We start from the raw sequence: 13,550 nt of genomic DNA on the forward strand, positions 1-13,550 counted from the left end.
TAAACACGGTTAAAATGCAATGACAGCTAACGCTAAACGGTGTAAAGTGTGACTGTGTTTTACTGTAGAGGATTCAACACCGGGATGTAACAATCTGCAGCTGCCGTCGGAGAAACAACACAGACGGTGTATTCAATGAAACTGGTAAACTACAGCCTCGTGGTGCATTTGAAGTTATTGTTAAATGTCCTTTTCCATCTGGTTGTTGTTTTTGTCGTTCAACAGCAATTTACTAGTGAAATAAGTTATTGTTATTGTTATACATTATTATTAAACATTTAATGTTGACCATATGGCCTTAGCAATAAACAAGCCGTTCTTTAATGTCACCGACTGTTGTTTAGTACCTTTTTTTTTCTTTTCTTCGGTTCAGGCACCGTTAATTATGTATGCGATTAATTTTGATTAATTAATCACAGAGTATGTAATTAATTAGATTACATTTTTTAATCGATTGACAGCCCTAATAAAAATAGTTCCTTAATTAACTTTCTTCCAGAGAATAACATACTGCACTCCAAAACCCATTCCCTCGGCCTTGGTCGTGTCGCTAACGAACAGTCTGTCTGTGTAAGCGTCGGGGTCGTTACCTTGGGACGGACGACGGCCGCCAAGGATCCAGGGAGGAGCATCACAATACTTCCAATAATCATACACACCAGGAACTGCAGAGAAAGACCAGGAACAAACCATAACCACACAGTTAGCACAGTGATGCTGTTAAACCTTTTAGGAAGGAAATGAGTCGGCACAGTTCATCCACAGCTCAAATGTCGGGTGGAGGACTAAATACTCTATCAGCTTGGGAGTCACAATTCACTTTTTTTTAATAGGGTTAATGCTTTGTGTCTAAGTGACTGATGGGAACAACAATCTTTGACATTGGTCCAGTATTAAGCCAGACAGCTGCAGTCGGCAGCAATGAAATGCTGCAATGAAAAATTAATGGACAATTGTGCACCTTTAGTTAGCGTCCACTAAATGTTCTGTTGTTGCCGCTGACAGACTGAGATTATTATTCTGACATCTTATAAGTGTCTGACAACATTATGAAAGGACCCCTACAGAGATAGACCCTTTTCTTAAAGAGTAAGATCATTTTTGTTTAACATGAAACAGCCCCAAAATCACCGTCACCAAACCCACCAGACTCCATGTAAATAATCAGGACTTTTATCATCATAAAACACACTTCACTCAAAGTCGACAGAAACTAAATAAAACTACCAAAAGCCGTCTTGGTTCATCTTTCCACTGTTCCAACAATCACCACTCTGGTTTGGTTGAAATAAACCCTTAATTCACCCATGTACATCTGGAGATATGCTGGCTCTATACACGCTAAAAGTCCTGATTATTTACATGGAGTCTGGTGGAAATATGCTGGCTCTATACACGCTAAATGTCCTGATTATTTACATGGAGTCTGGTGGAGATATGCTGGCTCTATACACGCTAAATGTCCTGATTATTTACATGGAGTCTGGTGGGTGGCTGTAAACCAAACTTAAAACCAAAAGTTAAAAACAACAACCGCCGTCTCGGTGTTCTTATTTCAACATGTTTCTTCAGACTTTGTTCCTGCCCCCCTTTCAGAGATGTCACAACTGATGTGACATTTCTTTAGAAATTTATCAGAAGGATGTGCGTTTGTTCGGATGAATGATATGATCAATCTTATTCTGAGGCTTTACCACCCTGCGCTATCCAGCTGGTCTTTGTACTCACCAGGATCATGCACGCCTTGCTCTCATTGTAGGCGCCAACGGCTCCCAGGATGGCAATCACCATGATGATGGAGCCCAGGAAGTAGAAGTAGGATTGCTTGAAGTCCAGCTGCAGACAGAAGAAGTGATTGACAGGTTCATATTTAGTTTTTGTGTTGAAGACACTGAGCTATTTTCTTCAAACAGTGTTTGTTCTTACGGCTAAGGTTCCGTTAGCGTAGTGGAACTGAGACTTCAGAGCCAGCGCGATGATGACGACGCCGACAGTCTGAAACCATAAAAACAGTTTGATCAGATCCAGCGACTCAAAAAAACACAAGTAAAAGTACACGAAGAGGTTCACCTCACTGCACCAAGGTTAGAGTCCATCAACTGCCTATGTCACGGCACGTTAAGATTATATTTTGGGCATTTAAGGCTTTTATTATATAGGACAGCAGAAGATGTGAAAGGGGAGAGAGAGAGAGGAGGAATGACATGCAGCAAAGGGCCGCAGGTTGGAGTTGAACCTGCAGCCGCTGCGACAAGGACTGAGCCTTAGTACATGGTGCGCACGCACTGCAACGTGAGCTGTCTAGGCACACGCACAGGGGTGTTTGTTTACGGCAGGGATCGCCCCGCTTCCTAGCATCGGTCACTGCATCCACCACACAGCACTTCGGCACGTCACTTTTACACCTGGCTCGCCTGTTACTTCCAATGTTTTCCCTTTTTTAGAGCATGTAAAACCTCTTGTAAATATTGGGGGCGGCGCATATTCCCTACACCCCCCCATATATATATATATAATATAATATAATATACTAGCGAATTATATTTGGATGAGCGAAAGAAAACAAACATTTCAATGAGCATTAGAGGCGTTAGGTTAAGCGATTAAGTACGGTGGCCCTGAAGTGCAAATCACAACAGCAAATATGAAAACCCAACAGCAAATCATAAAACACAACGGCAAATATGAAAACACAACAGCATTAACTTCTACCGGAAAGGGTAGGGCCTATCTAGCAGAGAATGGACCCTCCTGATTGGACAGACGGACTGTCTGTCTTTTAACAGGAAGGAGAGGTGAAAAACACGGAAAAGCGCCTACTTTTAACAGAGAGACCGTCCGTCTGTCCAATCAGGAGGCTCCGTCCTCTGCTAGATAGGCCCTACCTTTTCCGGTAGAAGTTAATGCTGTTGTGTTTTTGTATTTGCTGTCGTGTTTTCCTATTTGCCGTTGCGTTTTTCTATTTGCTGTTGTGATTTGCACTTCAGGGCCACCGTAGCTTAAGACCCATTTAAAATTATTTAAGACCTAGAACACAATACTTTTTGCACATTTTTAGACTTTAAAGACCTGTGGAAACCCTGTTGGAAGAGGCAGATTTGTGCCCCTCAAAAATAAACGTTCATATGAGAATCAGGTTGAGCATAGACGGGGTAAACCCAGCCTGATCTGCCTGCAGCTCAGGCTGGAAACCCGTACGTTATTCTGTCCTGCTTCCGTTACAAATCTGCGGGGACCAATCACAAACTGGCTTATCCGCCTTGGCGCGCTATTGGCGGGTTTAACACGATGACGATAGAGAAGCGACCAAGCAGCTTCTTGTTTACAGTCAACGTGGCGGCCACCAAAGAGCAGCAACCGGTTGATGCCGCTGTCGCTGCTACATCACCCCGATCGTTCTGATTGGTTGAAGGACTATCCAATTGCGTACAGAGTCATTTGAACTATGCCCAGATCCAAATCCAGAGCAGACTCCCCAGACCAGATCTGCTGATAGCCAGACTAGTTTGAGCAGGGATTAGGGAGCAGTTTGAACATTTAGACTTTATTTTTGTTTTTTAATCCCAAAACAGACAACATTAGAACAAACATTTTTCAATACAAAAGATTTTTTTTTACTTCTTTACTTTACTACTGTTAAGTTACTTTAGTGAGCGAGCTAAGTAGCGGCTAGCTAGCTTCTTTTGGAGGTCTGCAACTAAAAGTTATCATCCAAATACGGTTGTTTTGACTGTTTGTTATTTATTTAAGGGGCCACCAGAGGAGTTTTGGGACCTTTAGTCAAAAAAGGCATGACCCTCCCCCAGCAATTAATCAATACATTCTGTACTGGTTTGCGTTTGGCAAATAATACAGATTCCCATTGTTTTTTTACAGCTTTGACATACGAGACTAAACCTCTGCATCCTCATCTACGCATCCCACTCCTCTGTTATGGTGTGGCGGCCATTTCAGGAGATTTACTCACTAACGTTGTTGTGGAAACACAATAAGCATGGGAACTAAATGCACACTAATGCATTACTGCATTACTTCAAATACAAAGTTACTCCTCTAGTGAACTAGTATTCACATGAAATACAACAATAAAATAATGAGACCATTCAGCAAGGCACACTGGGTAACATTCAACACACAACTGGTTGCTCTGGACTCGTCACTAGGCTTCCTCCACGTCGTCGTTTTAAACACTTCGCAGTTATTTAAAGTGGAATAAACGTATAAAAGTCCAAATCTACACAAAACCCGCAATTAATTAGTAAGCTGACATCAAATGTGGCATTTAGGAAACCTGTATTGCAACGTTAGCTCGGTAAGATGTCCAAACTAGCAACAGTCATTTTAGTTTTTTGCGTCCTGCTGCTCCCATCGTCAGCCAGGTAATATTTTTTTTACTAAAGCAGTATATGAAATCTGATGTATTACCTACCACCATTTAGTTGTTTTGTGTTATTTAAGATATTTATAAAATATCTGGTCATGCCAGAATTATTCCACAAATTTTTTAAACAGTGCAATTATCCGTTTCAGCCACCAGGCGGCAGTGCTCCCCCTGCCCCATATGTCTATGCCCTGTCCCACAGCCAGGGCCGGCGATTGCTATAGGCGAACTAGGCGATTGCCTAGGGCGTCAAATGTGTTGGGGGGGGCGCCGTGTCGCCCTTAGGTCTACTTCCCATTAATAACAGAATCAGAATGACAAGCGAAATAATCCTCCTAGGGCCCCCCCTCAGCCACACGGAGCTCTGAAGCAGACCTGCGCGTCGCTTAGCGTCCACTTTCGCTGTAAAAACAGAGACGAGCAGCGGCACAGACCACGGAGCTGCTGCAGCGCGGCTTCCATATTTCTGCAGTAGGTCTAGTTTCGGGTTTCCACCTCTGATGTAGAGCAGCGTTCAGCCACTTCCCTAAACTTTGTCTAGTAAATAGAAATAAATAGATGAAAGCAATACAGATTTCCTGAGAGCCTTACTGCTAAATATTCCATTATGTTTTTATATTTGGATTGTAATCTCTGTTTCCCTTTTATATAAAGATATTTCCAGCATAAATTGATTCAGAAAAAGGTAGAAATAGGTGCATAACAATTCACCTGAATGCAGGAAATGAAGTGTTAAATGGTCAAAATGTTCAGGGGGAGGACCCCCAGCCCCCCCCCATCATAAGTCACCATGCACACAAATCTGGAAACAAGGCCCTGGCCTTTGGGTTGCCAGACCAGTTATGATTAGACCAAATGTTGGTGCCATCTAACTTACATGCAAGTAAAATGTACATACATTGGTACTCTATCGCTGACACAGCACTGTGGAGATCTGGCACTGCAAGACTGGGGGCGCAAAACTCAATCTCGCCTAGGGCAACCAAAGGGCTAGAGCCGGCCCTGCCCACAGCAAACTCATGGGTCAGACCCATCTGGTAGCGAAGGAGGGCCGAGACTGAGAGAGCTACATGGAGCTACATGGAAAAATATGCACCAAACAAGCCACTTTGAAATGTTGCTGTTTCATGAATACAAAAGATGGGTGACCCCCCCCCCACTCCCCCCTGGACTGAAAAATGTTGGATGACCCTCCCCTCAGCAAAGAATAAAAAGACACGACCCTCCCCTATTTTCCTCCAGTGGTCCATTCCATAAATACCGAACGGTCCCTAAAAAACGTTTAGCTCAGCGCTCCTTCTCACTTATGACCAATTTAAGTATTAAAATACATACAAATGTTTATATTATGTATTAAACACACTGTATGTTTGAAGAATGAAGAAGATGCCTGAGAGACTCGGACGTCCACTGCGCACAGTTGGATCGAGAATCAATGGCAATCAATATTAACAGTTATTAAAAAGAGAAAACTCACCGCGAAGATGATGTTGAAGATGGTTAGGAGCCATTTGAGGCAGCTGTTGACCTGAGTCATGTTTAAAGATGGGAATACAACACAAGTATTACTCTTAAAGGTGCTGAAGATCCAACAGCAGCGGAGAAGTGAGGAGAGACCGGGAAGGTGCTGGTTTTAAGTGAGAGGAGAGACGGGGGAGGACGGGGGGGGGGGGGGCTTCCAGTAAATGTGAACGACGAGAGAAAGAAGGAGCCTACCGCTGTTTCCTAGGAAGGCGAAGACATTACCCGCCCTACCAGAGCATGGCTAGTACTCGTAGTCTTTGTTGTTTGGATTGGTTAGGTTTAGGCATGGGAGAAGAGAATGGGGAGTGGGATTGGTTATATTAGGGTAAGTGCTAAAATAGCTACAAGGATAACAAATCAGAGGCAGAGTAGGGTGGGACATACATATGGAGACTTCCCGTGGCTAGAAAAAAGGGATGCTTTCATTCTGGGAAGACAAATGATAAAATGCCCATGCTTTCGTCTGGGAGCTGTGTGTGTGTTATGGGAAAGCAGATGACATTAAGATCGCTCAAATCACACAAAAGGTTACTTTATCATTGTTTAGACCAAGACGTTCAAAATGCAAAGACACGTAGTCAAATGACAGCGTACTCTGAAAGTGTGATAGTTACCCGCTATGTCATATTGTCCAGTTGCTAACATTGTATATTTATGCAGCTGAATAGTATTGACGTCAACCATGGCACACACTATACTTTCTTAATGTATGTATACACCAGCCAACCACAAATACACAAAGGAAGCTTGTACAGAAAAAAAGATATTCAACAGGAAAATTTCAGGAACTGTTGTGCAAGATGTGAGAGAGAGAGATAGATAGATAGATAGATAGATAGATACTGTATTGATTGAAGGGGAAATTCAAGGTCCCAGTAGCTTACAGACATCACATACATCATAACAGGATGATAACATAACAAATCCCCATGGATAATATGGACAATAAAAGAAAAAATACTAAATAAACTAAATAAAAAATCCACATGAATGTACTAAGGGATGAATAAGCATGAGACGCTTGCAGTGACAGGGCAGTTATATTGTGCATAAGGTGCTCTATGAGAGTGTGTGTCATGGTGGTAGTGCAAATAAGTCCAATAGTGCAAGGATGAAGGATAAAGAGAGGGGTTGTGCATATGGGCTGATAGAGCCAGTAAACAGTGGGCCAGAAAAAAGAAAATATGCTGCAAATGTATCAGTCTGATCCAATCTCTCCTCTCTGTCTGGCCACAACATTTTATCAACAGCACACATGATGTCCTCCCCTGCAATGCAACTAGAATTTTTTTTTTTTTGCATTACGCTTTTGTTCTTCTACTGTACTTCAGTGACATTTTGAATGCAGGACTTTTACTTGTTACAGAGTATTTCTACTCTGTGGTATCACTACTTTGTAAAACTTCTGAGTACCTTTTCCAGCGGCTCTGTACTTCATTTTATGTATTCGACGGTTGACGCCTGAAGTGTAAAAAAGAGCTGGTGGAGGAAAAGAAAGAGACAGGAAAGAGGAAAGAGAGAGGGGTTGAGGTAGAACTGTTTCTGAGGGAAACCATGAATCGAAATAGAGCAGTTCTGTGGTAGCCCAATGCAGTTTTTTCTTCCTGGAAGCAGACATGTGGGAATAACAATCTGAGGTTACTGTAGGGGGAGTGGTGTGATTCACTGCGGAGGAATGTGTTTTTAAAGGAGACGAGTTTGGTATGAACTGGAAAGCACTCATTCTTATGTCATTTGTAAAAGGTTTAAATAGCTTCAGAAACACAAACACCTTTTTACGTTACATTACATTAACATTACATTACATTAACATTACATTACATTAACATTACATTAACATTACATTAACATTACATTACATTACATTAACATTACATTACATTAACATTAACATCACATTAACATCACATTACATTAACATTACATTACATTAACATTAACATCACATTAACATTACATTACATGTCATTACATTACATTATATTACATTAACATTACATTAACATTACAGTACATTACATTAACATTACATTACATTAACATTACATTACATTAACATTACATAAACATTACACGACATTACATGTCATTACATTAAACTACATGTCATTACATGTCATTACATTACATTACATGTCATAACATCACATTAACATCACATTAACATTACATTAACATTACATTACATTAACATTACATTAACATTAACATTCACATTAACATCACATTAACATTACATTACATTAACATTACATTACATTAACATTACACGACATTACATGTCATTACATTACACTACATGTCATTACATTACATTACATTACATGTCATTACATGTCATTACATTACATTACATGTCATTACATTAACATTACATTAACATTACATTACATTACATGTCATTACATTACATTACATTACATGTCATTACATTACATTACATTACATGTATTACATGTACATTACATTACATGTCATTACAATACATGTCATTTAGCTGACCTTTTATCCAAAGCGACTTAAGTCCTTTCAACCCTGAAGGTTCAAACTTCAGACAACAAGTAGAAAGTGAAAGTACATTAGCTTTAAATTAGTAAAACTACAAAGAGCCATATGAAAGTGCAGCTTCATCTTCATGTTTATCCGAGGTGTAGTCGGAAGAGATGTGTATTTAGCCTTCGGTGGAAACAGGCCAGGGACAGGTTGGTTTTGCTGTAGTGTCTGATGCAGCCACTCTAATTGCTAAATCTCTCCCAAAACATCTCTCTGCACAGGCTGCTGAGCTCATTGCACTCACTGAAGCATGTAAGTTGGCTGAAGGATCATCCGTTACCATCTACACGGATTCCAGGTACGCTTTTGGGGTAGTGCACGATTTTGGTGCGCTGTGGAAACACCGAAATTTCCTAAAATCTGACGGTAAGCCTATTTTGCATCATCACCTGATCAATGACCTTTTGACTGCTATCCTGCTTCTATCACAAGTAGCTATATGCAAGTGTTCTGCACACACTGGGGCAGCAGACCCTGTCTCTAGGGGCAACGCTCGGGCTGATGCAGCAGCTAAAACAGCTGCACGCCTGCCCCTATCTCATATTGACACTTTGGTCTCAGATACACAAGACCTTGAACATTTTTCACTCCCAGAGTCTGCAGCTTCTATGCAAACACACGCTACACCACAGGAAAGACAGCAGTGGAAAGCTGCAGGGGGCACCTTTAACGCTGGCGTCTGGCTAGGCCCAGACTCTAAGCCCTGCCTCCCTCAGCACTTCTTCTCCCATTTTGCTAAGTTGACACATGGGTTGGACCATGTATCAAAAGGGAGTATGTTGTCACTGTTAACACAAACATGGTACACAAGAGGTTTCACAACATTTGCAGAAAAATTTTGTAAAGCTTGTATCATATGTGCACAAAACAACATAGGCAGGCCAGTGAAGGTAACACAACAGGTTGGACACACACCACCAGAGAGAGCATTTGAGCATGTGATGATGGATTTCATAGAGCTCACACCGTCTGAAGGGAAAAGGTATGCATTAACCATGGTGGACATGTTTTCCAAATGGGTTGAAGTGTTTCCTGCCTCAAAACAAACAGCTTCAGTGGTAGTAAAAGCTCTAATGACAGAAATCATTCCCAGATGGGGTTTACCGAGCCGCTTGTCAAGCAACAATGGGGCTCATTTTGTAAACTCTGCCATAACACAGATAAGTTTGTACATTGGCGTTGACCTCAGACGCCACTGCTCTTACAGACCACAGAGCGGAGGAGATAAAAACGAAGCTAGCTAAATGCTGTGCAGAGACAAATCTCCCATGGACAAAAGCACTCCCAATTGTGCTTATGTACATGAGGATGCGAAAAAGGGCTCGTTCAAATCTTAGCCCTTTTGAGATTTTATTTGGCCGCCCACCACAGGTAGGGACAGAACCACCAAAGACTCCACTCCCGTCAACTGCTCTATGTGAGCACGAAATGTTAAGTTACTGCACGCAACTCTCTTCTGCTCTTTCTGCCATCAGAATCCAGGTTTCTGCAGCTCTGCCTCACCAGCTGAGGGTCCCCTACACCAGCCCGGAGACTTTGTGGTGGTGAAGGACTTCAGGAGGAAGAACTGGCAGTCGAAACACTGGCAAGGACCCTATCAGATCCTCTTGGTCACGCACACGGCGGTAAAAGTGTCCGAACGAGCTACGTGGATCCACGCGGCCCATTGCAGAAAGGTTCCAGATCCAGGGGAGAGAATAGGTTTTCCAGAACCTGCAACAAGTGACGAGCAGATCCCTGCTGTGTCACCTACAAGGAAGGAATAGGGCAGGCCTGACAGAACGGTGTTTCTGTGCCACCCTACATCAGCGGGAAAAAGTTTTCTTCACGGAAAACATCAAAAAGGAAGAAGCCTGATCAACACCACTGGTATCGTACTGTTAACTCATTTTTGCAAAAAAACAGCAGTGACGTTCACAACACAGTACATTCCATACAACAGCACTGCAGCTGCTGCTCTGACACACAAATGGAGCAGCCAGGCAGGAGAAGACTGAAATGGCACCTACCACCGACACTTGAGGATGCCATATTCGTTGCCACACTGTTTTTCTTTACTGTATGTATGGCTTTGGGATTTGTGTTGTTAGCAATGTATGATGAACCACTGACTGAAGTAACTAGTAGGTCCAACACCTCTTTTCCTAATGCCACTGCTACACCCGCATACATTGAATACACTCACGTAGCAGAGAAAGGGGGAAAACATCGTGTGGCACGCTCACCATATTCCACGGTACAATAATTACAACAGACCCAACATCAGGGTAGTAGCTAACACCACGTCCACCTTCTTGCTCCAACCATGTGACTATTTTATGTGCGTGGGGGGGAAATTGCAATGGGGTTTGGTAGAAATCTATATATGCTATGTACCCTTAGTGACAGATCCTAGAGTGGGGCCTACATGTTTTTCGTGGGCATATGCTATTTGGCACACAAGTAGACCTGGTTGGGGTCATACGGTTCCTAGAGACCATACAAATTTAACCCAAAGATTATCGATGCAGAGAATTAATTTCTCCTCACCTGCAATGTTATTGACACTGAGAAACGCCCAACCTACGGACCAAGGTTATTTTGTTGTGTGTGCGTGGATTAATGGGAAAGACCCCTGCGGTTCTTTCTACCTGGAGGTACTTCCACCTCCCACACCTGACGTCGCTTATCACCCACACCTAACGGAAACATTAGACGCAATGTCCAGCAAATGGATTTCATCATCTAATGAGGATGATGGCACATTCTCCACTAACATTTGGCTGGGCACAATCAGAAAATTCACACGTGATGCGGGTTACAACGAGTCCTGCTATGTTTGTTCACTATTTGCCCTATCCCAGAAACAAGCTACTCCAGTAAAGCCACAACCGCTAAGTTTAACCGAAGCTATCTGTGTGCTAGCTGCGCTCAAAGATGTTGAAACAGAGGGAGGGCAGTTCTACTCTGCCTCCTCCCAACCGCCTGCATGCACTGAGTTCGCTAAACGCATGGTGCGCGCTCCAAATGGGACAATGATACAGAGTAAGAATGGGATGGTAGCTGATAGCATTGGACAATTTCATCACAGCCTAATGAATAAATAGACACACGCTCTCTGCATTGCACGAGCTCGCCGTCCAGGTTCCCGATATCTAGGTTCAACCATTGGTTCTCAACAGACTGTGAACCGTACGTGCGGGTCAAGGGAATTCAATGTTAGCGTGTGCTTACACACCAAACCAGGGTATCTTAATGCGTCCCTTCTAGATCCCTCCAAAACTCATTTGATGCGCTGGCCAGATGATTCTGGTGCAGGCTCATTAGTAGATTATGTTTGGCTCTGCGGCGATTACTGGTATCAAATTCTGCCTCCCCCATGGTCCGGTAGATGTGCTTTAATATACCTGACTCCTTCTATTATGGTTATGTCCTCCCTTGTACACACCACCCACCACTACCCGCAGTACATACCCCCCTCGGGTGGTTTCATTAGAATAAAGCGAGCAATGACGGGGGGCGGGAGTAAATTTGTCTCGGGGCTATTGCCTGTTGACCTTATCTTGACGCTGTCTGAGAGAAAATGTAAATCCTGTTCCCAACAGACCATGTGTGAATTGTCACTCCCTTTTCCCTATGTGCATTTAAGCTCAGTGTTTTCCTTCACTCATTTGAAGAACTGGTACTCACTGAGCTGTCTGTGCTTTTGTGAATCTGTTATTCTTCCAATATTTGCAAATATATCTTAATAAAATACAAGACCCTAACTTGGTTTAGTTCTCCGACTGTCTTATTTGTTACATTCACTAAACTTTGAAACCTCTACCCCTGCTGGACCAGAAACTTCCATTACACAGTGTACTACAGTAGGCCTACAGTTCATCTCCAGTATTTAACAGTGTACTACAGTAGGCCTACAGTTCATCTCCAGTATTTAACAGTGTACTACAGTAGGCCTACAATTAATCTCCAGCATTTAACATTTTACTACAGTAGGCCTACAGTTCGTCTCCAGTATTTAACATTTTACTACAGTAGGCCTACAGTTCGTCTCCAGTATTGGTTCACAGCAGAACAATCAACAGAGAAATGTGAGTTCTGAACATCTGGAGGCGTTTAATCAGAAAACGTTTTATTACGAGTTAATATCACTTACAAACAATGTTCCTTCATAAACATAAACATATCAAAAGGAAATAATAAATACAAAAGCACATATGTACAATATAAACAGTAAGACAAAACCCCAGTGCGATGGGGGCGAGTCCACCGTCCTCGGAGGAAAAAACAACAAAAACGTCCCCAAAAAAATTGACAATAAAATTGAAAAATCGGAAAAAAATGACAAAAACGTCAACAAAAAAAGTTTTAATTTGAAATTTTGACCCAGAACAAAAAAAGTTGCATTATCGATGGGAAGACAACCCAAAAGTTAACAAACGTGATCCTCTCTGGTTGTATAAAAATACTAAAATCTCAAATGTTCCAATAATCACGGACCCATCACATTCACTCTAAAATAATGTGGAATGAGTAACGATGTTGCTGCAGAAGCCGACAGCCGGGACGCTTCACAGCGACGTTAAGGCACGATGGTCAAACAACTCCACCTTCTGACTGGTGACAACGAGCCTGAGGGAAGCCGTTGTTCCTCTAGCTCTTTGAAGGAACAACGTTCTGCAGCTCCTCGTATTTGGGAGGAGGTTGGGAGAAGTAGGCGGGGACCGACATCAGGACGCCAACCGGTCTGTTGGGGTAACGCAGCTGGTGGATCATGACGGAGGACAGAACCATTCCCAGCAGCTGGAGGGGAACAGAAAGGTACGTTAACATTCATGCTGTTACTGTTTAGTATTAGCCTAGAAATCTAGACGCACCCTAGCGGCAGCAAATGTAGTTAGCTGCTGAATCTGTCTTCATTTCAGATCAACAAAGGTCAGTTTAAAAGATTTTCGTCAGATTTTGAGAGACTGTAGTCACGCTCATCCCGCTCCCCGTTTCCTGGTTAGCTCTCCACCAATCAGATGGGTCATTGAGTCCGACTACCGGCAGTGCCCGCCCGCCGATTATACACGTCAAATCGGCCAAAATGAAGGCCGACGGCCCCTCGGAC

General features: G+C 42.6%; 2 protein-coding genes and 2 long non-coding RNA genes across 4 annotated transcripts in view; 1 reads left to right on the plus strand and 3 right to left on the minus strand.

The window, feature by feature from the left end:
- The window catches only part of LOC144532043 (tetraspanin-8-like), a 13,742-nt gene extending 7,731 nt beyond the window's left edge, over positions 1 to 6,011 (minus strand). The window contains exons 1-4 of the mRNA XM_078272541.1: positions 5,859 to 6,011; positions 1,927 to 1,995; positions 1,729 to 1,836; positions 591 to 665 (exon numbers count right to left, since the gene is read on the minus strand). Of these exons, the coding sequence (XP_078128667.1) occupies positions 591 to 665; positions 1,729 to 1,836; positions 1,927 to 1,995; positions 5,859 to 5,918 (312 nt within the window). The 5' untranslated portion in view covers positions 5,919 to 6,011. The remainder of the gene's footprint in view (positions 1 to 590; positions 666 to 1,728; positions 1,837 to 1,926; positions 1,996 to 5,858) is intronic.
- LOC144532047 (uncharacterized) overlaps positions 1 to 10,293 on the plus strand; it is a 15,391-nt gene extending 5,098 nt beyond the window's left edge. The window contains exon 2 of the long non-coding RNA XR_013503301.1: positions 9,934 to 10,293. This is a non-coding gene — a long non-coding RNA (uncharacterized LOC144532047). The remainder of the gene's footprint in view (positions 1 to 9,933) is intronic.
- A 2,255-nt stretch (positions 10,294 to 12,548) lies between these two features.
- LOC144532042 (tetraspanin-8-like) overlaps positions 12,549 to 13,550 on the minus strand; it is a 13,595-nt gene continuing 12,593 nt past the window's right edge. Inside the window, exon 9 of the mRNA XM_078272539.1 lies at positions 12,549 to 13,240. Within this exon, the coding sequence (XP_078128665.1) occupies positions 13,091 to 13,240 (150 nt within the window). The 3' untranslated portion in view covers positions 12,549 to 13,090. The remainder of the gene's footprint in view (positions 13,241 to 13,550) is intronic.
- The window catches only part of LOC144532759 (uncharacterized), a 5,250-nt gene continuing 4,978 nt past the window's right edge, over positions 13,279 to 13,550 (minus strand). The window contains exon 5 of the long non-coding RNA XR_013503373.1: positions 13,279 to 13,296. This is a non-coding gene — a long non-coding RNA (uncharacterized LOC144532759). The remainder of the gene's footprint in view (positions 13,297 to 13,550) is intronic.

Source organism: Sander vitreus, chromosome 17, assembly GCF_031162955.1.
Source record: "Sander vitreus isolate 19-12246 chromosome 17, sanVit1, whole genome shotgun sequence".
Classification (NCBI taxonomy): Eukaryota; Metazoa; Chordata; class Actinopteri; order Perciformes; family Percidae; genus Sander; species Sander vitreus.